A 27,209-nucleotide genomic window follows, 5' to 3' on the forward strand; every position below is an offset into this window, starting at 1 on the left:
CCTCTCACAGTATGCTGACGCAATAGCTCCATATTTACCAATTGTATACAGCTGCTCGCTCACAGAAAGTTCCGTACCTAAAGACTGGAAAATTGCTCAAGTCACACCAATACCCAAAAAGGGAAATAGACGTAATCCGCTGAATTACAGGCCCATATCACTAACGTCGATTTGCAGTAGGGTTTTGGAACATACGATGTATTTGGACATTATGAATTACCTTGAAGAAAACAACTAGCTCTTTATGCTCATGAAGTAATGAGTGCTATCGACAGGGGATGTCAAATTGATTCCATATAGTTTAGGTTTCCAGAAAGCTTTAGACACCGTTCCTCACAAGCGTCTTCTAACCAAACTGCGTGCCTATGGAATATCGCCTCAGTTGTGCGACTGGATTCGTGATTTACTGTCAGAATGGTCACAGTTCGTAGTAATAGACGGAAAGTCAGCGAGTAAAACAGAAGTAATATCCGGCGTCCCCAAGGAAGTGTTATAGGCCCTCTATTGTTCCTGATCTATATTAACGACACAGGAGACAATCTGAGTAAACCTCTTAGATAATTTGTAGATGATGCTGTCATTTACCGTCTTGTAAAGTCATCAGATGACCAAAACGAATTTCAAAATGATTTAGTTAAGATATCTGTGTGGTGAGAAAAGTAGCAATTGACCCTTAATAAAGGAAAGTGTGAAGTTATTTACATGACTACTAAAAGAAATCCGCTAAATCTAGATTACGCGATAGGTCACACAAATTTGAAGGCTAAATACTTGGGATTACGATTACAAATAACCTAAACTGGAACTATCACATAGATAATGTTGTGGGTAGAGTAAACCAAAGACTGCGATTCATTGGCAGAACACTTAGAAGGTGCAACAGATCTACTAAAGGTTCTTTTTTTGGGAGGGGGGGGGTAAGGAGACCAGACAGCGAGGTCATCGGTCTCATCGGATTAGGGAAGGACGGGGAAGGAAGTCGGCAGTGCCCTTTGAAAGGAACCATCCCGGCATTTGCCTGGAGCGATTTAGGGAAATCACGGAAAACCTAAATCAGGATGCGGGATTGAACCGTCGTCCTCCCGAATGCGAGTCCAGTGTGTAACGACTGCCCCACCTCACTCGGTTCTACTAAAGAGACTGCTTACACCCCAGTTGTCGGCCCTATTCTGGAGCATTGCTGTGCGGTGTGGGATCCGAATCATGTGGGACTAGCGGATGACATCGAAAATGTTCAAAGTAGGGAAGTTAGTACCACAGACAAGATACGCGAATTGGATTGCCAATCATTAAAACAAAGGCGTTTTTCGTTGCGACGGGATTTTCTCATGAAATTTCAATCACCAGTTTTCTCCTCCGATTGCGAAAACATTCTGTTGGCACCCACCTACATAGAGAGAAATTATCATCACTATAAAATAAGAGAAATAAGGACTCGCACAGAAAAATTTAATTGCTCGTTTCTACTTCACATTGACATCAGGAACAGTCGACTTGGGCAGCTTCAGATGTGTTGGCAAGTCCACACCTTTTATATTGGAGGGTCCGCCCCCTCGTGACTTCTCGCGGACAGTTCTGCGTAGCATATAGCTACTTGAATACTTTTGACCTGATAGTGTTTATGTTTTGTATAATTTCGTTAGAATGTACTAATAAAAATTTTGTGGGTTGTATAGAAAATCCTATAGAACGCATCTAGGTCGCTACCGGGCACCACCACCGTGTATGCATCAGCGCATCAGGGATTCCATGCGACGGAGGGTGGACGAATGTATCCTCGCTAACGGAGGACATTTTGAACATTTCCTGTAACAAAGTGTTTGAAGTCACGCTGGTACGTTCTGTTGCTGTGTGTTTCCATTCCATGATTAATGTGATTCGAAGAGAAGTAATAAAATGAGCTCTAACAAGGAAAGTAAGCGTTTCCGGACACATGTCCACATATCATACACTCCTGGAAATTGAAATAAGAACACCGTGAATTCATTGTCCCAGGAAGGGGAAACTTTATTGACACATTCCTGGGGTCAGATACATCACATGATCACACTGACAGAACCACAGGCACATAGACACAGGCAACAGAGCATGCACAATGTCGGGACTAGTACAGTGTATATCCACCTTTCGCAGCAATGCACGCTGCTATTCTCCCATGGAGACGATCGTAGAGATGCTGGATGTAGTCCTGTGGAACGGCTTGCCATGCCATTTCCACCTGGCGCCTCAGTTGGACCAGCGTTCGTGCTGGACGTGCAGACCGCGTGAGACGACGCTTCATCCAGTCCCAAACATGCTCAATGGGGGACAGATCCGGAGATCTTGCTGGCCAGGGTAGTTGACTTACACCTTCTAGAGCACGTTGGGTGGCACGGGATACATGCGGAAGTGCATCGTCCTGTTGGAACAGCAAGTTTCCTTGCCGGTCTAGGAATGGTAGAACGATGGGTTCGATGACGGTTTGGATGTACCGTGCACTATTCAGTGTCCCCTCGACGATCACCAGTGGTGTACGGCCAGTGTAGGAGATCGCTCCCCACACCATGATGCCGGGTGTTGGCCCTGTGTGCCTCGGTCGTATGCAGTCCTGATTGTGGCGCTCACCTGCACGGCGCCAAACACGCATACGACCATCATTGGCACTAAGGCAGAAGCGACTCTCATCGCTGAAGACGACACGTCTCCATTCGTCCCTCCATTCACGCCTGTCACGACACCACTGGAGGCGGGCTGCACGATGTTGGGGCGTGAGCGGAAGACGGCCTAACGGTGTGCGGGACCGTAGCCCAGCTTCATGGAGACGGTTGCGAATGGTCCTCGCCGATACCCCAGGAGCAACAGTGTCCCTAATTTGCTGGGAAGTGGCGGTGCGGTCCCCTACGGCACTGCGTAGGATCCTACGGTCTTGGCGTGCATCCGTGCGTCGCTGCGGTCCGGTCCCAGGTCGACGGGCACGTGCACCTTCCGCCGACCACTGGCGACAACATCGATGTACTGTGGAGACCTCACGCCCCACGTGTTGAGCAATTCGGCGGTACGTCCACCCGGCCTCCCGCATGCCCACTATACGCCCTCGCTCAAAGTCCGTCAACTGCACATACGGTTCACGTCCACGCTGTCGCGGCATGCTACCAGTGTTAAAGACTGCGATGGAGCTCCGTATGCCACGGAAAACTGGCCGACACTGACGGCGGCGGTGCACAAATGCTGCGCAGCTAGCGCCATTCGACGGCCAACACCGCGGTTCCTGGTGTGTCCGCTGTGCCGTGCGTGTGATCATTGCTTGTACAGCCCTCTCGCAGTGTCCGGAGCAAGTATGGTGGGTCTGACACACCGGTGTCAATGTGTTCTTTTTTCCATTTCCAGGAGTGTATATTCTTTCTTTGTGTGTGAGGAATGTTTCCTGAAAGTTTGGCCGTACCTTTTTGTAATTCCCTGTATACTAATAAAATATTGCTCAGGGAAATGGTCAGACTAAGGAAAGTAAGAAAACAAAACAAGAAACTTCCTCTTACTGGGGAGAGGATGATACACGGACCCAAAGCTTATGCAATTATTTAAGTAAGGGACGAGCAAAAAAAAAACAAAAAAAAATCATTTAATTAGGATGTAGAGCTGTGAATGAAGCCACTTACTTTCAGCAGTTCTTCGGACGAAGTTGTTAGCCGAGAGTCCTGACATGATGACCTTTAAAGGAGAGCGGGCTTCATCCTGTGCGATGGCTTGCTCAATGCGGTTTTTCTCGTCCATGGCATCCAGCCGTAGTGAGTCTTCGAGCATGGAGCCTAGCTTCATATCTGCAGCTGCTCTCCCTCTCTTTACCATCGTATCAATTTTGTCCGACATAGCTGTTTCAGACATAGCACTCTGCTCTGGCGTTAATATGTTGTCCTTCGACCAAGTATCCTGATTCGATGGCATATTACTGGCCATGGGCATTTTTTCTTTTGTCGGCGTTTCCATTTCATGGTCCTTTTCGTTCACGTTTTTAACTGGCAACGTCACATCCATTTGTGACATCATTGAATCTTTCTTCGTTTCCTCTTTAACTGGCTCTGCATTTCCCACCGCCATCATAGGTGTTTCGTGCGATTTGTGTGGATTACTGTCTTCCGCGCTTGCCTCTGTATTTGTCTTATTAGACTCCGATTCATTCTCTTTTTTCTTCGAAGGCTTGTTTCCTTCCATATTCTCTTCGGATTCCATGGGCTTCTTCATTTCATCTCCTTTTCCCTTGTCCACTTCCATCACGTCTTCATTTGGCATTGTGGTTGGTTGGTCTGCAATTCTCTCTACGTTTTTGACTTCGGTCAAATAGTATTTCTTTAAAACCTGGCTGTACGCGTCGTTTATTGTGAAGTTCCTGTACACATATAACCACGATCTGAGACCTTGGTTCTTAGCACCATCGTCCATCTAAAAAAGAAATAAAAATAACGTTAAAAACATACAGTAACATCTATTTACTTTCATTAAAAGATATTGCTACAGAGACGAAGTAAGTATACGTATTATATGTATATTTTCTATTTTTTTGGACAACGTGGACATTTTTGTCATGTAAGAGCGCGTTTTAGTTAAGTCTGGTAACAAAATGTTATCAACTGAAGTGTTGTTATAAACGTAAAATGGGACTTCCATTTTAGACTTCGATAACGTTTGTAAGTTATTGTTCACGGGGAATAGAAGTATCGGCTGCACCTTTCTCTCCAACGAAGAATTAATGTAACATGTGTGAAAGCAGATTTTTACTGTGTCTGCTCTTAACGCTACTGAAAATTGGATCTATCCCACCAATTTTTAAAAACTTACTGCGTTCAGCTAGTTTAAGAGGTAATAATTATGAATGATGGTAAGTGAGCTGCAAATGGGGGGAAGACGTCAAAGATTGTTACTGTCCACTGCAATTATTAGCTGACGCTGTACCACTTAGATTTAAGTTCAGTTTGGAAAAAAGTCTCACAGTATATGTTAACGGTCTAATTATAATGTGAGATAACTTACTTCATTTGGTATAATTTAGACTGCGTAACACATTAGTCTTACTTCATAATCAGACAATAATGAAAGTTTTCTCACAGAAAATCCAGTATTAAAAGTTTTTCTTATGATAAGGGCATTTTAATCTCTTCCTCAGTAAGCTAAAAGTAATACATGTAGCTAGCTGATCAGTGGACACAAAAGGGTGAGTCAGCCATTCCGTCAACACATTAAGACCTCCAAACAATGGGCTCTTAAGCTTGAGTTCACAAAACCTGAAAGCGTTGCTACACTTGTCTGAAACAGAAGGCAAGTTACACAAAGTTACACGATATGAAATGCAGTCAGTTAAAATACGACATTTAGTGATTCATACGCCTCAAGCGACACAGACTTCGTGGCTTCTCTCGACGGAGGATGAAGCACTGTCTGTAGATTAGCACCGGACATCTACACGATATTTCACTATATGTCTGACAAGATGGAAGGTTTCTAGAATGAAATTTTCACTCTACAGCGGAGTGTGCGCTGATATGAAACTTCCTGGCAGATTGAAACTGTGCCGGACCGAGACTCGAACTCGGCACCTTTGCCTTTTGCGGTAGAGCACTTGCCCGCGAAAGGCAAAGGTCCCGAGTTCGAGTGTCGGTCCGGCACACAGTTTCAATCTGCCAGGAAGTTTCAAGATGGAAGGTTTTATTGGTATTAAATACAATATACATTACGAAACTTAGGTGCCTATCTCTGTCCCATTCATTTACTCGAAACGCCAATATTTTCATCTTTTGAAGACCACCACATATCCTTGTCCAGAGTAATGTCAAGTAACGCAGTATTCAAAACTAATGTACATCCTGATACACACTATATTTCGTGTTTTTAATTTATTTCCTCAGCCTCTTCATTGTCTTGATTTTACACAGAAATTTCTTAATTTGGATTATATTTCAGGGAATGTTTCTCAATTCAAAATTTGAGAGTAGTAATTGGCTAAAATAATGTCTTATCAGAATATCGATGTGTGGGGATGGTCGACGTTGAGTAAATTTCAAAATTATAAAGCTGAATGTCCTACGATGCAACTAGTATGAGGGTGCGCTAAAAAGTGATGCCATCTACTATTTGTGTGAAAAAGCTTTTTGAATCAAACAAGTGCTAATAACTTCTGCATCCTCGTTATTCATGTCTGCACGTTTCCAGTCCTTTGCCGCTAGAGGGCCCCGAATTGTAGCCTCTAACGTGGCGGTTTGCAATTTAACTACGTCGGTGCGCGAGAAACAGCGTACTGTAATAGAGTTTCGAAAAGTTGCTCCACATCCGGGCACCCTCTCCCTCGGCATGACAGAGACAGACCACACACGTGCGCTGCCAACAGTCCGAAACCTCGGGCTCATTTTCATCGATAATCCTCCATACAATTCCGAATTGGCCTCATCCGATTTTCATCTGTTTCCCAAACTTAAAGAACAGTTTCGAGGACGTCACTTTGATAGTGTTGCAGCGGTGAAAGCGGAGGCAAGGTTTTGGCTCTGTCAACACGGCCAAACATTTTACAGTGACGGTATTAACAAATTAACACGTGAAGAATAAAGATGTAGAATGTTGATAATGTCTTATTTTAACAGCATCAACAGTTTTCACAAAGAAAACGAAGGTATTACTTTTCAGAATGCTCTAGTAACGTAACATTGCTTTAAAACAGAAGAAGCAATTTAATTACTCTAAACCACAGGATGTCATAATAAGCTGACTGACTAAATTTTTATAAATAAGTCGATGGCGGGTACCGATTAGTATTATTTGTGGTCATGTTCAGTATCTGAGTCGGATAGTGTGTAATGATTGCCTCTAACTATCGCAGTGACGGTATTTTTAACTCTTGCACCTGACTAACAGAAGCTGCAAGAGAAGTGCGTTGGGTTTTCCCAATCTTGTAGCCAAGGGAAGTATTAACGAAAATTACAGAAAGTTTTTCTTTACTAATCTGAATGTCTACTTCACCAGTGGCATGTGGCGATATATTTTGGTTCTTCTTCTGTAGTGGTCAATCCAAGGATTGGTTTGCAACAGCTACAATGGCAGCTTGTCTCCATTCTGTGCGTCTTTCAGCTATTCTCTTCATTTCTTTATAGGTGTTACATCCCACATCTTTCACGATTTGATCCATGTACCTCAGTCGTGGTATTCCTCTTGGTCTTTTTCCCTCGACATATCCTCATATGATTGTGTTCAGGAGTCCTTTATGTCTGAATAGATGGCCTGTAAATTGCACTCTTCTTTTAACAATGAAACTCCAGAAGCTTCTCTTCTCACCTGTTCTTTCCAGAACCACTTCGTTTGTGACCTTGTCGATACATTTTATTTTGAGCATGCGTCTATAGCACCACATTTCAAAAGAATTTAGCTTCTGGTCTTCCTCTGTCCCGAGAGTCCATGTTTCACACCCATAGCATGCCACACTCCACACATATGATTTCAAAAATCTTTTCCTGATTTCAAGGCTGATGCTCTTAGATGTTAAGATGTTTTTCTTCTTGTTAAAAGCAGCCTTTGCTTGAGCAATTCTACTTCTCACTTCTGCCTTGATCCTTCCATCCCTGGTAATATTACTGCCCAGGTAAGTAAATTTACCAACTTGTTCAAGCAGTTCATTGCCTACATGAATTTAGACTTTCACTAGATCTTTTTTGCCGCATGCCATTACTTTTGTTTTTGCTTTATTAATTCTCATATTATACTCTTCCCCCATAACTTTATCCATTCTATTCAGTAGGACTACAAGATCTTCTTCACTTTCAGCCAGGACAGCTATATCATCGGCATATCATATCTATTCGTTGGCCATGAATTACTACACCTGTCTGTGAATTTTCCCTTACTTTTTTCAGCGCCACTTCAATGTATAGGTTAAAGATAACAGGGGATAGTACGCAACTTTGTCGGACACCTTTCCGTATCTGCACCTCTACTTGTTTTATCCGTCCACGGATAACTGCTGTCTCGTTTCTGTACAGGTTCCATATCATTTTTCTATCTTTATAGTCTATTCCTACTTTTTGGTTATCTGGCCAAATAAATCACATTCTCTTTTTAAGGAAATGTTAATTTTTTAATCTTTGGATGAAGGAGATCAGATGCCAATGCGTTATGCTCGAACAACTGAGCCGTTTGGAGGCATGGTGTTTGCATGTGTGTTCAGTGTCGTGACAAAGTTATACTAGTTTGCCTTCGGGATTACGAAATAAAGCAGAAGTGGTTAAAGAATGACCACTACTACGATACTTACGACGGCGTGCAGGGCGGTCTGGTAGGCGCTCCTCGTCAGCTGTCTGTCGTCAGGCAGGCGCAGGGCCCACTCCAGTTGGCGACGCGTCATGCCGGAAGCACCCTCCGCCGCAGCGGCCAGCAGAGTCGCGTAGCCCAGAGGCGAGAAAGCCACGTTCTGATCGCTCTCTGCGTACTCCTACGGCACAGCAGCGTGAAAGATTGTGTGGCAGTCAGCATTGTAGACTACACTACCGTCGAAACTCCCAACGGAATGTGGGTGATATGCTAATGATGGGATATTACAGGCATGTCAGAAGAGAACTAACAACAGGGAAATTTGAATTTGTGGTAAGGTCTTATGGGACCAAACTGCTGAGGTCATCGGTCCCTAAGCTTACGCACTACTTAATCTAACTTTAACGTACGCTAAGGACAACACAGCCATGCCCGACGGAGGACCCGAACCTCCGACGCGGGGAGCCGCGCGGGCCGTGACAACTCGCCCCGACCGCGCGGGTACCAACAAGGAGTCCGCCGCGGTAGCTGAGTGGTCACCGGCGCGGTAGCTCAGCGTATTCGGTCAGAGGGTTAGCTACCCTCTGTAATAAAAAACTGAGTTAATGGATCAACGACGAACTGAAACGGGTGTCTTGCGACGTCCGCCCCGAGCAGATGAAACGAACGAAAACGAACAAAGTGAGATTAAAAAAAAGTGGTCAGGGCGACGGAATGTCCATCCTAAGGGCCCGGGTTCGATTCCCGGCTGGGTCGGAGATTTTCTTCGCTCAGGCACTGGGTGGGTGTTGTGTTGTCTTAATCATAATCATTTCATCCCCATCGACACGCAAGTCGCCGAAGTGGCGTCAAATCGAAAGACTTGCACCCGGCGAACGGTCTACCCGACGGGAGGCCCTAGTCATACGAAATGTTTACCAACAAGGAATTAAGTATTTTGGAAGCGTTGGTGAATGCTCAAATGTGTATAAAATGTTATGGGACTTAACTGCTAAAGTCATCAGTCGATAAGCTTACACACTACTTAACCTAAATTATCCTAAGGACAAACACACACACCCATGTCCGAGGGAGAACTCGAACCTCCGCCGGGACCAGCCGTACAGTCCATGACTGCAGCGCCCCAAACCGCTCGGCTAATCCCGCTTTTCGAAGCGATGGTGACAAAGTCGTTGAAAGCAGAATGGTTTATGTGGGTTCACAGATGTTAGTACAGACTTAGTATCACCGAGAAATTTTTTCTCTGTATTGTTCTAGTCTATTGTTGGCGTTACAATTTCATATATCCTACTGCTTGTCTACATCTGCATCTACATGGCTACTATGCGAATCACATTTAAGTGCCTGGTAGAGAGTTAATCGAACCACCTTCACAATTCTCTATTATTCCAATCTCGTATAGCGCGCGGAAAGAATGAACACCTATATCTTTCCGTACGAGCTCTGGTTTCCCTTATTTTATCGTGGTGATCGTTCCACCCTATGTAGGTCGGTGTCAACAAAAGATTTTCGCATTCGGAGGAGAAAGTTCGTGATTGGAATTTCGTGAGAAGATTCCGTCGCAACGAAAACGCCTTTCTTTTAATGATTTCCAACCAAAATCCTGTATCATTTCTGTGACACCCTCTCCCATATTTCGCGATAATACAAAACGTGCTCCATTTATTTGAACTTTTTCGATGTACTCCGTCAGTCCTACCTGGTAAGGATCACACACCGCACAGCAGTATTCTAAAAGAGGACGGACAAGCGTATTGTAGGCAGTCTCCTTAGTATGTCTGTTACATTTTCTATGTGTCGTGCCAATAAAACGCAGTCTTTGGTTAGCCTTCCCCACAACGTTTTCGACGTGTTGTTTCCAATTTAAGTTGTTCCTAATTGTAATACCTAGGTATTTAGTTGAATTTACGGCTTTTAGATTAGACCGATTTAACTGTAAACGAAGTTTAACGAGTTCCTTCTAGTACTCATGTGGATGACCTCACTTTTCGTTATTTAGGGTCAACTCCACTTTTGGCAAAATTCAGATATTTTTTCTAAATCGTTTTGCGGTTTGTTTTGATCTTCTGATGACATTATTAGTCGATAAACGACAGCGTCAACTGCAAACAACCGAATATGGCTGCTCAGATTGTCTCCCAAATCGTTTATATAGATAAGGAACAGCATAGGACCTATAACACTACCTTGGGGAACGCCTGAAATCACTTCTGTTTTACTCGATGACTTTCCATCAGTTACTACGAACTGTGACCTCTGTGACAGGAAATCGCAAATCCAGTCACATAAATGAGACGATATTCCAATAGCACGCAGTTTTACTACGTGCCGCTTGTGTGGTACAGTGTCAAAAGCCTTCCGGAAATCCAGGAATACGGAATCGATCTGAAATCCCTTTGTCAATAGCACTCAGCACTTCATGTGAATAAAGAGCTAGTTGTGTTTGTCTTAATATATTCTTCGGTTCCTTGGCCACGGTAGCAGTTCCCATGATACTAACTTGCTCACCTCGCGTATCCACATTTCTCCTAGACATTTCTAGCTTCATCCCATCTCATTTCATTAAAAAGCGCTTAACAATTTTTGGTGACCAGCTAACGGCATTATCACCGCCAAGTAACCTGTTAGAGAGAGTGGTTGAGATGTTGCCTCAAGTCTGACAATTTACATGGTAAGTACAGAGTTTTCACATGAATATCTGAACACTTCGAATATGCACGCTGGAACCTAGGGTGACAACTATTTAACTATATGAAACAAACTTAAACTAGTTACAAACCAAACTGCGGAGTGCACGTACTTTATTCAACATGTAAACGTCACTACAGATATTCGGATTTACGTTATGACGTGTCCGATATGCCTGCCCTCATTGGCAATGATGGTGTGCAGACGTATATGAAGTTCTGTATGACCTGCTGTAGTGCCGGAAAATCGATGCTGTCGGTGACCTGAATGGCTGCTTACAGCTGAGTTATGGTTTTGGCGGTTATTGCTGTACACCTTGCCTTTAATATAGCCACATAAAAAGGAATCGCTTGTGTTCAGACACGAAGAATATGGCAGCCAACCGAGGTCCATGGCCAGTGACCTCTGGGGACCCCAGAGCCAGAATGCAGTCCCCAAAGTGCTGCTCCAGGACATCAAAAACACTCCTGTTTCGATGGGGTAGAGCCCCACCTTCCATGAACCACAGCTCATCGAAATCAGGGTCACTTTGGATAATGGGGATGAAACTATCTTTCAGAACCTTCACGTACCGTTCGGTAGTCACCGTGCCTTAAAGCAATATAGCACCGATTATTCTGTGACAGCCGGCCGGGGTGGAAGAGCGGTTCTAGGCGCTACGGTCTGGAACCGCGAGACCGCTACGGTCGCAGGTTCGAATCCTGCCTCGGGCATGGATGTGTGTGATGTCCTTAGGTTAGTTAGGTTTAAGTAGTTCTAAGTTCTAGGGGACTGATGACCTCAGCAGTTAAGTCCCATAGTGCTTAGAGCCATTTGAGCCATTCTGTGACAGGACACTGCACGCAACACAGTCACCCGTTGAGGGTGAAGAGGCTTCTCGATCGCGAAATGCTGTTTCTCAGTCCCCCAAATGCGCTAATTTTGCTTATTGACGAACCCATCCAAACGAAAGTGGGCCTCTTTGCTAAAGCACACATCAAAGGCCCGTTCGTCAATTCTGTTGGCAAAACAACTGCTGTTCCATGGCCCTGGGGCTTAATGGCTGATGGGTCTGAATTTTGTATGAGAAGAGGTGCAGGTCTCCAACAACAATTCGTAGCAGTGTGTCCCAGTTGTTTCCCATCTGCTGTGCAGCACGTCTGATCGATTTTCTGGGATTGGTTTACACTACGGCGCGTGTGTTCTCCACGTTTTCAGGCGTTTTCACCCTTTTTGGACGACCGACATTGCCAACACTGTCATAACGAACGGTACCCATTCTCTCAAACTTGCGAATCAAATTCTTGGTTGTTAGCACACTTTGAACGGTTGCCTTCAGCCTTAACTCTGTCGCAAACTTCCTTTGAGCCGCAGTCGGGCTGTTATTGCTCGCATAGTAGGCCTCCACAAGCGCTATACGCTCAGGCACGCTGTACCGTGACATTTTCACATGCAAATAGCCGACCACAACAAGGCGCGTGTGCATGCACATAGTAATTCTAATTATGCCCGCAGCCAACTGTGCAGTCTGAACCACCTAACGCAAGCCACTCAAAAGTTATGACGATTTTATTTCATATAGTTCAATATAAAGATCGTACGCGAGACCTTCTAAGAGAACGAAGTGATTGAATTTGAAGGAAAGAGACTGGCATACTTAGCCTATGCAGACGACATCTGTTTACTCTCTAGGTCTGAAGAGGAGTTGGAGCAAATGACCGAAGCACTAAAGGAGGCAAACAGCAAATTTGGGCTAAACATAAACGAAGCCGAGACAGAGTACCTCGTTATGACGCGTGGTCATTGTCAGACTGCTGGTCATCTACAATCACTGCAGGTTGGAGACCAGTCCTACAAGAGAGTGCATGAATTCAAATACCTAGGGGCACTTTTCACTGAGAACTCGTCATGTGAAGCAGAGAGCAATGCCAGAATACAAGGAGGAAACCGATCTTACCACAGCCTAGCACAACTGCTTCGGTCCAGATATCTCTCCAGACAGTTCAGGATTCGACTGTACAAAACCCTGATCCAGCCTGTTGTTCTATATGGCTGTGAGACATGGAGTATCCGGAAATAGGACTTCAATAAGCTCCTCGTTTTTGAGAGTAAAGTGCTTCGGAAGATCTTCGGTCAGGTTCTGGATGCAGATACAGGGGAATGGAGGTTCAGATACAACCAAGAGCTTGAGGAACTATACCAGCAGCCCAACATAGTAGGAACGGTCAAAGCCAAACGAATGCAGTGGGCTGGACATGTGGCGCCGGATGGAGGATCACAGATGGCCTCGGAAGCTCCTGGATTTCACACCTACAGGAAGGAGACCCCAGGGAGACCCAAGAAGCGTTGGAGGGATGGCCTCCATCAAGATTTAAACCAAGTGTCAGTAGATGTGGACGGATGGCGGATAGTAGCAATGGACAGAATACAGTGGAGGAGGAAACCTGTAGAAGCGTGCGGTCCACTGGGCCTGATCACGTGGTGTGAGTAGTAGTAGTAGTAGTAGTAGTGGTAGTACAGTCCAATAACTCTCACCCTGTAAAAGCAGATGGTAGCGAAGCCGGTAGTTTGCGTTTTTGTGTTTGGGCACGAACGGCATCTGCGTAATGCCCTCCGTAGCTTGTGAATGTCACTCAGGGTCACTACAAGGTTCTATGTAGTTTTGAGTGCGTTGTGTCGGAGCTAAGTAAATTTGAACTTGCGCAAATTGTTGGTGGTCGTATGGTGAGGGCTTCCGTAATCGAGATAGCCGAAATGTTAAGTGTTTCAGGAGGCAGCATGTGTAAGTTTTATATATACTGGGAATGCGGAAAAACGTCATCCGCTTAGTCACAGCGCGAACGAAAGAGTGTGTCGAGTGATCGTGACGGAAGGTCATTGAAGAGGAGTGATGAACAATAAGAGGACGACAGCTGCAAAAGTCACTACAGAACTAAATGCCGCACTCACGAATCCTGCCAGCACCAAAACATGAGGAGAGCTCGATAAGTAGGGCACTGTAGGGCGAGCTGAAACTCCCGAACTACCCATTAACGATGCAATTCCCGTGACAAGAAAACGTTGTGCCGGAACACCTCGACTATGGTAAAATGGAAGAAAGTCTTTCGGTCGAATGAGTTGTTTTACGTTGTTAACAACATCCTGCCGAAGATACGTCCCAGGAATGAAATATCTAGGGGATTCGGTGATTTGGGCAGCCATTTTGTTGTATTCCATGGGCTCCATTACTACTCTGCAAGGTGTCATTACTGCCCAGGATTGTGTGACAGTTATGGCTGATCAGATCCGTGCCATGATACAATGTTTGTACCCCAGTGGTGATGCTGTTTTCAGAGCCAACAGGGCCCCTACTCACATGGCTCGCATCGTTCAGGACTGGTTCTGTGAACACGACAGTGAATTGTATCATCTCCCCTTATTTTGCACTATAGAGATGGATGAATTTGTGTGAGATCAACATATCTCAGAATGCGTTCACTGTCCAGCGACATAGCTGCCGAACTTTACGCTGTATTCAATTGCGCTACTGATTAGAATTGGCTATTCCTGCTGTTTTGTGTGTCATATTCAACGTTAGTTATAGAAGCCATGTCGCAGAGCCCACCACTACTCCATCCGGGTCACACCAGGACCATGCCCGTTTATGCTTTGAAACGCATATTCAAGACTATTACTCTCAGTCCATTCACTTACAATAATGCGTATTTAACACGTCTGACGTTTAGTCTGTGTTACCAGCTGGTGAAGGTTTTCCAGCCTCAATGGAAGGTGAATTCAGTCTTGTACACGCCATCTGAAATTTTATTTCTCTGGGAAAATTTACAAAAATTTTTTTCCTAAATCAGTTTCGCACTGTGTAGCAGAGCGAGACATATACTGAAATTTGCTCCCAAACTGGGTCTCTAATCCAGGCTACTAACAGCGCTCTTAATGAATAATGTAACCATTCGCATCATTAAATCTGACCTATTGGATTGAAAACATACTGAGAATTGTACAACTTTGTGAAATAATTATCTAATGTACACTGAAATATGAAATGCTTTACATATCTATGTGATGCAGTCAGTTCCTCCTGGCACCCAGTAGCGTGCGGACATTCTGTGTACTCTAGTCTCCAGTGCAGTTGACTAGTTTTGTGTCATCTACGTTAACATTTGGTCTGTGTGTGATGTTCTTGCTCTGTCAACTGCGTTGTTTAGTGTTCATTTGCTAGTAACTCCTCAGGTTAGTTGGAAAAACGTCAAAGTTACAAGGAAAAATTCGACAAGTCTAAAGATTCTGTGTAACCAAGTTGTCTGAAAGTACACGACTGGATAGTGTATGTAGTAGGAATCACATGTTATCAAGTTCACGAGGCGTATTACGACCTGGAACAGTACAACGTTTTCTTAGAACTGTTGAATCCTGTGTTATTCGATCGACTACTGACCAAGCAAGGAGGCAGAACTGAATTTTAAGTACTGTATCTTATTAGCAAAGACGATAATTATGCAATTTTTCGTGTCTGTAACCTCCCATATCAAGTAGATAACACATCTGAAATGGTTAGTACCCGACCACAGTAATTTGCACTTGGGCCTCCAAAGGTCGTTTCACAAATATGTGGTGACGGCCAAGGTAACAACTAGAGTGATTATTAAGGAAAACGTGTCGCACTGAGCATGACTTCAAGACTTGCTGAGCGTATACTATCAAGTGGTTCAGCCTGTCCTCGTGAAGTGGTTCAAATGGCTCTGAGCAGTATGGGACTTTACATCTGAGGTCATCAGTCCCCTAGCACTTAGAACTACTTGAACCTAACTAACCTAAGGACATCACAACCTTCCATGCCCGAGGCGACCGTAGCGATCGCGTGGTTCCAGACTGAAGCGCCTAGAACCGCTCCGCCACACCGGCCGGCCCTCGTGAAGTATCACGATAAAAAATCACGATAAGCCGACCGAAGCACCCACACTTCCAGATGCAATAATATTGTGCTCGATTGATACTATTCAAGTCTGCTATAGTTAAGAACAGAAGAGAGCGCTAGTACAGCCTATATGGGTTGCAAAGTTACCAGTGGCGTGTGATCTGTAGAAATGGAAATAAAAGTTAATATTCTGTCATATATCATGTCTGCAGAAAATAAGGTGCAGGTTTCATACTCAAGCCAGTGTTTCACTTGTAAGGAAAGCGGTCACCTTCATCAGAACTGTCTTTAATAGTTTTTGTTTTGTAAAATTTTACAGCAACGAAATTAACGTTAGCAGATCTCTTAACTGAATGTCCATCACCTGACTATATACTACCAAGTCCATCCAGAATAGAGCAAAAACTGAACTTGACGTGAAAAAGATTTTATATCGTTGGAAAGCAAACCAGTTACTGAAAAATCTATACCTAAAAACCTAGTTACAATGACAACTACCAAGAGACGAGGAACGTAGAAAGGTTGTTTCCGACGACGGCATTACCGAAACGTGACCTGTCTATAGACATTCAAAAAACCCGAGTCCGACAATATGAGACAATACGTTCGCCACTGATTCCATGACACAGGAATTCTATCAGTTACCCGAACGGCATCATAAAGTCATGGCCACGCCTTCCGAGAGTAATGCTCACCACCAGGGGCCCCAGCGAATAGTAGCAGACAATGCGAGCAAGGAAAACAAACACCTCACGAAACCTAGATACTGTAAAAATCCCGTTGCCAGCCTACCATAGCCAACGTTTCCATCAGGGCAGCTGGAGTACACAAGAACTCGGGAAGTGGTAGTCATGACGTAAATTCATACCAGCTGAAAAAATACAGCCGATTTCCATGCACACGAAGTCACAGACGTGGAATAAGAACAGACTGTCAGTATGGCCCTCCCATCACTTTTACCTGTAGAACGAGATAGCATTAGTACACTGATTTGTACGGAAGTACAACCCAACGCTAACGTAATAAAAAAATGACTATTAAAACATAGCTAAAGGTAGTGAATGTCACGTATCCAACACTGCAAAAGACCCTCAAATGAAGTGATCCGAAGACGAAGTAATCCGAATGAATGTAAAACGAGAAAGATAACTAACTTCGCAGGCACACACAGTTCTTACTCTGAACATTAACAGAATAACGTACGATTAAAAAATAGCTGCACTGTAGCAATTAATATGACACTGATGCCGACATTATGCTCTTAAAGAGAGCAAAAGAAGAGAGAAAGGCACTTGGCTTTCAAAAAAACCGTGAATATGGCAGTCTAAGCAAACAGAGGCACGGTCATCATTCTGCATGAAGATATCCCAGGTGAAGATATTTAGAAACTAGAATCCAGGAGAGGAATCGCGTGCAAACTTTACTACGACACCCTCTAAAAGTTTACGTCCAATCAGGCAGAAACAAAGGCGGAACGAACAGCCTTGTTTAAATATGACAATTTACCTTCTCAGACAAAACACGCCTAATCTGCTTAGTGGAGGCGACTGTCTGTGTACTTCATCGGAAAGGCCAGCGACAGAATTTGAAATGCTGTAAAAAATGGCGCGAATTTGTGAAGAATTTGCGGCTCAGGGATACACGCGAGTTAAAATACCCCACATTTGTGCAACACACTTTCCTACGGTCGACTTAGGCCATCGAAAGTGATAAAAAGAGAACATTCGTCAACGAGTACTCAATATAGGTGTCACCTCCACTCCATTTCCTGATCACTCTGCGTTGTCAACGTTAAACCTAGACGAATAACCCACAAAAAGGCATCAAGATCGATAGACGTCAAACGTCTCCCATTTAGATAACAGACAGACTTGAGTTGTCTGAACATGGACCAACTTCATACGTTCACTTCGTAGATTCACGTCGAAAGCTGACTGTTGGACCACAACAGCTAAAAGATGCTTACGAACATGTTTAGTATTTCATGGAAGACATAAAACCAATGTAAAGAAAACCATGGAATTATACTTCAGCATCCATAGATATCTGTACGAAAACTCCAACCTCACAAACGAACACAAGCAACAGATAAAGAAATTAAACTCATTTCAATCAAAAGGGAAGAGATGACTTTAATTATGAAGCAAGCTCCACAATAGGAACCGAGACAGCGTCCCTGTATCACCCCACCAAAAATCGAACCAACAGCAGACACTCATTTGTACACGAACTACAAGCATAGGGTAGAAATATACCACCAAATCGAGATGGTGAATGAAATAGGATGGCATTACCAGAGTTCTACGGAGTAAAGTCGCACCGATGAGCTGTTAATAGCTAAAGCCATACAAATGGCAAACAGGAACCACTAAAAACAGAATTTTTAGCTGATTTTAGCGCGGCTGAAGTATTTGAATTTGTTATTAAATCACCAGCTCATCAAGCTGCAGGACCAGCTGAAATTCTGGAATATCGTCGGAAATACTTTCATTGCGATTTTAAATGACATAAAACGTGGCGGAATTGTACCTGACGAGATTAAAGAGTGCAAAACTGTTCTCGCACCAAATAAAAACGGACTGAAAAGCTTTGAAAATCTGTGGCCTATTACACAGCTGAGTTTTGGCCACAAAACAGTCCCCAGAGCTATTAACAACAGGATGACGTTATTGCTTAAAAAGTGCTTGAAAGGCATCAGGTTTGCATCCCTGGAAGGACTATAATGTCAGCTGTTTCTGAAATTTAGTGACGTCAGTTGAATAACTGACGTGTCCAGCATCAAATGGGCCCTACATCTACATCGATACTCTGTAAATCACATTTAAGTGCCTGGCAAAGTGTTCTATTATTCCAGTCTCGTATAGCGCGCTGAAAGAACGAACACAGTATCTTTCCCTACGACCTCTGATATCCCTTATTTTATCATGGTGATCGTTTCTCCCTTTGTAGGTCGGTGTCAACAAAATATTTTCGCATTCGGAGGAGAAATTTGGTGATTGGAATTTCGTGAGAAGATTCCGTCGCAACGAAAAACGCCTTTGTTTTAATGATGTCCCCCCAAATCCTGTATCATTTCAGTGACACTCTCCCCCCTATTTCGCGATAGTACAAAATTTTCTGCCCTTCTTTGAACTTTTTCGATTACTCCGTCAATCCTATCTGGAAAGGATCCCACACCGCGCAGCAGCATTCTAAAAGAGGACGGACAAGCATAGTGTGTTACATTTTCTAAGTGTCCTGCCAATAAAACGCAGTCTTTGGTTAGCCTTCTCCACAACATTTTCTGTATTCCTTACAATTTAAGTTGTTCGTAATTGTAATTCCTAGGTATTTATTTGAATTTATGGCCTTTAGATTTGACTGATTTATCGTGTAACCGAAGTTTAAAAGATTCCTTTTAACACTCATGTGGATGACCTCACACTTTCGTTATTTAGGGTCAACTGTCAATTTTTGCACCACACAGTTTTCTAAATCGTTTTGCAAATTCTGATGACTTTATTAGTCGATAAACGACAGCGTCATCTGCAAACAACCTAAGACGGCTCCTCAGATTGTCCCCCAAATAATTTATATAGATAAGGAACAGCAAAGGGCCTATAATACTACCTTGGGGAACGCCAGGAATCACATCTGTTTTAATCGATGACTTTCCGTCAATTACTATGAACTGTGACCCCTCTGACAGGAAGTCACGAATCCAGTCACGTAACTGAGACGGTATTCCAGAAGCACGCAATTTCACTACAAGCCGATTCTCTTGTACAGTGTCAAAAGCCTTCCGGAAATCCAGAAATACGTAATCAATCTGAAATACCTTGTCAATAGCACTCAACACTTCATGCGAATAAAGAACTAGTTGTGTTTCACAACAACAATGTTTTCTAAACCCCTGTTGACTGTGTGAGGTAGTTCAGAATATAGGAACACAATGTACGTTCCAAAATCCTGCGTCATATCTACGTTAATGATATGGGCCCGAAATTTAGTAGATTACTCTACTACCTTTCTTAAATATTGGTGTGACCTGTGCTACTTTCCAGCCTTTGAGTATGGATCTTTCGTCGAGCGAAGAGTTGTATATGATAAGTATGGAGATATTGCATCAACATACTCTGAAAGGAACCTAACTGGTATACAGTCTGAACCAGAAGATTTCGTTTCATTAAGTGATTTAAGGTGCTTGACTACTCCGAGGACATCTACTTCTACGTTACTCACGTTGGTAGCTGTTCTTGTTTGGAATTATGGGATATTTACTTCTTCTTCTTTTGTGAAGACAATTCGGGCGGCTTTGCTTAGCAGCTCTGATTTGGCAGCACTGTCTTCGTTAGTATCCTCCATTGCTATCGCGCAGAGAAGGCATTGATTGTGTCTTGCCGCTGGCATACTTCACATACGACCAGGATCTATTAGGATTTTCTACCAGGTCTCCAGACAATCTTTTGTTGTGGAAACTATTGTAAGCATCTCGCATTGAAGTCTGCACTAAATTTCGAGCTTCTGTAAAAGATCGCCAATCCTCGGGATTTTGCGTCAGTTTAAATTTTGCATGTTTGTCCGTTGTTTCTGCAACAGTGTTCTGGCCCGTTTTGTTTACCAATGAGGATCAGCTCCGTCATTTGTTAATTGATTTGGTATCTATCTCTCAATTGCTGCTGATAACATTTCTTTGAATTCAAGCCACATAAGGTCTACACTTATATTGTTGATTTGGAATGAGTGCAGATTGTCTCTCAGAAAGGCGTCAACTGTATCTTTGTCGGCTTTTTTAACAGGTATATTTTTCCTTTATTTTTGGAGGATTTAGGGGATACAACATTCAATCTCGCTAAGCCTGCCCTGTGTCCACTAATACTTGTATCCGTTTTGATGCTAGTTGTTTACTCAGGATTATTTGTTGCTACGAGGTCAAGTGTGTTTTCACAACCGTTTACTATTCGCGTACGCTCATGAACTAACAGCTCGAAATAATTTTCAGAGAATGCGTTTAGCACAATTTCGGATATTTTATGTGTACCTCTAGAATTAAAGATGTATTTTCGCCAACATAACGAGGGTAAATTGAAGTCACCACTAACTATAATCGTGTGAGTCACGTAGTGTTTGAAATCGAACTCAAGTTTTTTTCGAACCTTTCAGCAACTGTATCATCTGAATTGGGAGGTCGGTAAAAGGATCCAATTATTATTTTATCCCGGTTGCCAACAATGATCTCTGCCCATACTAACTCACAGGAACTATCTATTCCTATTTAAAAAAAGAAAATGGTTCAAATGGCTCTGAGCACTATGGGAGTTAACTTCTGAGGTCATCAGTCCCCTAGAACTTAGAACTACTTAAACCTAACTAACCCAAGGACATCACACACATCCATGCCCGAGGCAGGATTCGAACCTGCGACCGTTGCAATCGCGCGGTTCCAGACTGTAGCGCCTAGAACCGTTCGGCCACCTCGGCCGGCTACTCCAATTTCGCGACGAGATAAACTACTTCTAACAGCAGCGAATACGCTACCGCCCACCGTGTTTAGCGGCAAGATCTTATGGGACCAAACTGCTTAGGTCTTCGGTCCTCCGTGTTTAGCCTATCCTTTCGGAACACCATTAGGTTTCTCGCAAAAATTTCGGCTGTGCTTATCTCCGGCTTCAGCCTGCTTCCAGTGCTTATAACGATTTCATCATCAGTGATTTATATTAGCGCTTGGAGCTCTGGTACTTTCCGAACACAGTATGACAATTTGCAACCGTTATACCGATGGTTCCTGTAACTACGTTCTTCCTGTGTTCGGCCTGCACCCATTTTGACTGAAGCCCTTTTGGTGTTTTACGGAGAGCCTCTAACCTAAAAACCACCCAGTCCATGCTGCACAGCCCCTGCTACCCAAGTAGCCACCTCCTGAATGTGTAGTGGACTCCTGAACTATTCAACGGAACCCGAAACCCAACCACCCTTTGGGGCAAGTCGAGTAATCTGCAGCCTACACGGTCGCAGAACCATCAGCCTCTGATTCAGACCTTCCACTCGGCTCTGTACCAGAGGCCTGCAATAGGTCCTGTCAGTTATGCTACAAATGGTTAGCTCTGCTTTCATCTCACAAGAAAGACTGGCAGCTTTTATCAGTTCTGTTAGCCACTCGAAACCAGTGAGAACCTCTTCTGATCCAAAGTGACATATCATTGGTACCAACGTGAGCCACCACCTGCCGTTGGCTACACTGTGTGCTCTTCATGGCATCTGGGTGTACCCTTTCCACATCTGGAATGACTCCACCAGGTATGCACACGGAGTGCACACTGGTTTTCTTCCCCTTATACGAAGCCATGTCCCGAAGGGGCCCCACAATGCGCCTAATGTTGGAGCTCTGAACCAGCAATAAACCCATCCTCTATCTGCGTCTTGCAGGCTGAATGGTTTCCTCTGAAACAGGACAGGCGATGGCATCTGGCTCAGCGACAGTGTCAGCCACAGACAGCACCTGGAACCTATTTGTATGGCTAACTGGGGAGGCCTTACATGTGGGAAGTATTTCGCCGCCTGGTACAGCCTGGGGCGACCTCCCTCTGGACCACAGGTGAGAGGTCAACCTCAGTGCAAGATGTAACTGGGCTGGTTATGAGCGAGACTGATCGGAGGACTCTGATGTGTTGAACGTCCGTTGGATCCACATGGCTGGCACACAACAGTGGTGCTCATCCACTGCAGCCTAAAGTGTGTAACCGAAGCTATCACAGCCTGGAGCTGAGTGCGAAGTGTCACCAACAACGCTCACATCTGCACACAACAGTCACAGTCCCTGTCCATTACTGAAGACTGTGGGAAACTAAACTACCCACATAAACGGACTATCGGCATGTGCTGCGGAACAATACTGTAGACCCTGCCGAAAACGCAGGAAATGTGTGTAATAAATTAGATTAATACACAGAGATTAAAAAATCTAACCACCGAAGCACTCAGCGAAACTAAATAATTCGCCCCTGATTAGAAAGTTGTAATGTGTCACGAAATCGGTTTAGTTTCCAGCGCAAACGAAAACGCGAGAACTGTGGATATTAGATATTAAACTTACGAAACTATTAAAGCACTCAGTTGATATAAAATTCGCTCCTAGTTAGGAACTCGTAAAAGTCACAAAATCGGTTACTTCCCTATTGCTGCGTGTCTCTCGGCTGACTGCTGCTGTTTGACTTTTTTCGTCTACTTCCATAAAGCCTTTCATCTTTCCGGTCGTCAATATGTAACGAGAAGAATGGAGAAAGTTTGTCTGGAAGAGTATGTAATAAAATTCTAAATATGATCACTGGCATATCCACTAGAGTACAAATTTATCGACGGTCAAAATGTTTTAACATCTAATGCGGTATGCCACATCGGCGTCCGCCCTCTATGCTTCTTTTCGTGCTGTCGTTTGAGCCGTTGCTACAATGTCAACGAAAATTTATCAGGTATTTCAATGACTGATCAAACGCTAATCCTAAGGGAATATGCTGATGACTTCGCTGTCTTAAGGAATGAAACGAGCCACTGAAGAATATACCGTCGCGTCGCAGGCGTAACTGACTCAAAATGTAAAATCGTAAATGTAAGGCATTTCGACAACCTAGATATACCGTGGGCACGAGTTCTAGACAACCTCAGAACACTAGGAGTCATTTTACATAGGTGTCCGCTGAAGGTATCATCAAAAAGACGCAAAAAAATGTTCAAATGTGTGTGAAATTTTATGGGACTTAACTGCTAAGGTCATCAGTCCCTAAGCTTACACACTACTTAACCTAGATCATCCTAAGGACAAACACACCCATGCCCGAGGAAGGACTCGAACCTCCGCCGGGACCATCCGTGCTGTCCATGACTGCAGCGCCTTCGACCGCTCGGCTAATCCCGCGCGGCAAAAAGTCGCAGATATGTCACGAACAAAAGGGGCAATTATGGAGAATAAATGGCGAGTCGTGAACATAACTTTAAAAAGTTAGAATCTTAAAAACTTACGTATTCTGCAACGAATACTACGCATATGTCACGCAGTTTTTTTTCCAATTCCTAAAATCCAAGGCAAAGGATAATTTGACTAACTAGCAGATACATATTAAATGGAAGCATATTCAAGCTGTCGTATGATACGCTAACCAAATCGATGGAGACTGACGGCCTAGAACTACTTCATATCAACAGAAATGTAAGGCGTTGTTTCTCAAGAGGATATAACACTGTTAAACCGAAGTCCCGGCAATATCACTACACATCTTTTCGAAATCGTGCGATGGAGAAGTATGTATACCCAGATCGAGATAAGCAAAGCTAACACCTGCTACAACGTATTAGTGAATTCTACCTCCAAGCCCGTGACATAGACGCTAGTGCGCTAAAGAGGAACCACCAGACGAGACCTTTTCAGCGTGAACTGAAACGGAGGGTAAGTCCAACAACATACAAGTAACTGCTCACCGACTGGAAGACTGAGCAAACCGTCCTCAAAATGCATACATGTGACGTTATATACATATGGTACAGTGTTGTTTACAGGACCATTACAACAAACTAAAAGTTCTGCAGAATAGTACTTAGTGCCATAAATAAATGCTCTTCATGTCGAGTAGTCGATTCCTTTTTTTCACAGTTTCACTTCATGTGGTCATTTTAACAACTGGAGGCTTATCGGGGATAGACTTGTCCTGCTGAAATGGAGCTTCGAAACCAACCTACAACGGCCTGCATCCAAACTGTATCCGACCACAAAACGTAACACCGTAATATGGTTACTGGGACATTGCATCAATTATGAAAGTAACATCAGACGGTATGATAACTTTCCCTACTTCACTACCTACAGAAATATTCTACCAGGACACCAAAAGGTTCGGTAACAAAATTTTGCAACATGCTGGAAGTGACGTTTGACCAACTTCGCATAAGATAATACATTGGAAGACTGGATCAAGATAGTCTAGACAGGGAAGAGGAAAATACACTTTACAAGCAGAAATTTAAGTGTGAAAGCATTCTTAGTGCTCGGCAACTTTTTTACTGATTTCCTATTTAAATAATTTAAGTCCCGCATTTTTGTGATTTTTAACATGTGTAATAACCATTTGTTAAGACGCTAGACGTTTTAAAATGCCATTCGACTATCCACATTTAGGTTTTCATCGTTTCCGTGAATCCTTTAATTCAAGTGTCAGTATGATTCCTGTGCAATTGGGTGTGGCTGATTTCTTTCCCCGTCTTTCGCAACGCTGAGCTTGTGCTATGTCTGATGACTACGTCGTCGACGGCACCTTGATTTCCCGTCTTTCTTCTTTAAGATACCTGAACGTATGGGTTTGAGTACAAAAATTCCAATCAATGGGCGCAAAACTGGCTGGTTGGTTTGTGGGGGTTGAAGGGACCAGACTACATAGGCAATCGGTCCCTTTTTCCACGAACATGAAACATCCACAAGGAACAAAAATTAGCAACGGAGATGACAAGGGATGACACAGAACAAGAAAGACATAGACAAAGACCAGAAAAGAGGAATTAAAAACACACAGTGTGTTACAGTGGTTGGCCGACCATGGAAACAAAAAACGGAAAAGCCAACCACCAAGATTGACACTAAAAAGCCCAATCCAAAACCGTAAGCCAAAGGCCAGAATCAACACAAAAGAAAGAGGCAAACCCTCAGACCGAGCGATAATAGCCCCCTGCACGAATAAAACTCAGAACTAAACCTGCCATGGCAGCAGGCCGAAGTGGCCGTGCGGTTAAAGGCGCTGCATTCTGGAACCGCAAGACCGCTACGGTCGCAGGTTCGAATCCTGCCTCGGGCATGGATGTTTGTGATGTCCTTAGGTTAGTTAGGTTTAACTAGTTCTAAGTTCTAGGGGACTAATGACCTCAGCAGTTGAGTCCCATAGTACTCAGAGCCATTTGAACCATTTGAACCTGCCATGGCAGCGTCATCCGTTACATTGTAGGGAGCGTATCATGTAACACAAACGTCTGCCTGAGCGCAGTTAAAAGTGGACATTCCAACAAAATGTGGACCACTGTCAATGCTGAACCACATCGACAGAGAGGTGGGTTCTTGCGGCGCAATAAATAACCGTGCGTCATCCAGGTGTGGCCAATTAGCAGCCGGCAGAGTACAACAGAGTCCTTGCGAGAGGGCTGCAAGGAGGAGCGCCAGACACCGGTAGTCTTCTTGACGATCCGAAGTTTGTTGGATGAAGACTGGGTGCGCCATTCATCACCCCAGGTACCAAGGACCTTCTGCCGCAAAACTGAACGGAGATCACACTCCGAAAGGCCAATCTCCAAAGCCGGTGCACCGACAGCCTGTTTGGCCAGCGTATCAACACGTTCATTACCCGGGATGCCGACATGACACGGGGTCCATATAAAACCACGGAGTGACCGCAAAGGGCAAGAGTATGGATGGACTACTGGATAGCCATCACCAGACGAGAGCGAGGGAAACACTGGTCGATAGCTCGTAAACCGATCAGGGTGTCACTACAGATAACGAAGGACTTAGCTGAGCAGGAGTGGATATACTCTAGGGCGCGAGGGATGGTGACCAGCTCGGCAGTGAAAACACTGCAGCCAGCCAACAATGAATGTTGTTCAGAATGTTCAGAATGATCCCAAAGAGTAATACCATAACCAACTCGACCAGCAACCATCGAACCGTCTGTATAGACCACGTCAGAGCCGTAAACGCGGCAAGGATGGAAAGAAAGCGCGGCGGAGGCCCTGAGTCCTTCGGGCTCTGCGCCAAATCCAGCCGAAGGCATGGGGGGGGGGGGGGGGGCCACACACCACGGTGGTATGCGTATATGGGCCGGGGAAAGAGGTGGGAGAGGGAAAAACTCAACCCCAGAGAGAAGAGCCCGGACGCGAACCGCGATCGTACATCTTGACCGGGGCCGCCGTTCTGGAAGATGGGCGACCGAGTTGGGGAACAGGAGACGGTAGTTTGGATGCCCGGGCAAGCTACAAACATGTGCAGCATAAGCGGCCAGTAGTCGTTGGCGCCGGATCCGCAATGGAGGGTCACTAGCCTCCACAAGTAGGCTGTTTACAGGGCTTGTGCGGAGAGCTCCAGTTGCGAGTTGGATCCCGCAGTGAAGTATGGGGGTCAAGCAACCGCAACGCGGAAGGCGATGCCGAACCGTAAGCCAGGCCCCCATAATCGAGACGGGACTGAATCAACGCCTGGTACAGTCGTAGAAAGGTAGACCGATCGGGCGCAAAACTCATTGGGTCGCGAAGCGAATTACTAGCCCACATGAAATGAATTTCCTTTGCTATATAAACAGAGGCCTGCAGTTTTAATCGTTACTTTTAGAAGCCCTATCTCGATAAAAGGTCATTAAGATTT

General features: G+C 44.3%; 1 protein-coding gene across 1 annotated transcript in view; it reads right to left on the reverse strand.

Annotated features, from left to right (window-relative positions):
• LOC124722673 overlaps positions 1-27,209 on the reverse strand; it is an 88,651-nt gene that overhangs the window by 34,223 nt on the left and 27,219 nt on the right. Inside the window, exons 3-4 of the mRNA XM_047247817.1 lie at positions 8,267-8,443; positions 3,636-4,416 (exon numbers count right to left, since the gene is read on the reverse strand). Coding sequence (XP_047103773.1) covers positions 3,636-4,416; positions 8,267-8,443 — 958 coding nt within the window. The remainder of the gene's footprint in view (positions 1-3,635; positions 4,417-8,266; positions 8,444-27,209) is intronic.

The sequence above is a fragment of the Schistocerca piceifrons genome, chromosome X (genome assembly GCF_021461385.2).
Source record: "Schistocerca piceifrons isolate TAMUIC-IGC-003096 chromosome X, iqSchPice1.1, whole genome shotgun sequence".
NCBI classification, from domain to species: Eukaryota; Metazoa; Arthropoda; class Insecta; order Orthoptera; family Acrididae; genus Schistocerca; species Schistocerca piceifrons.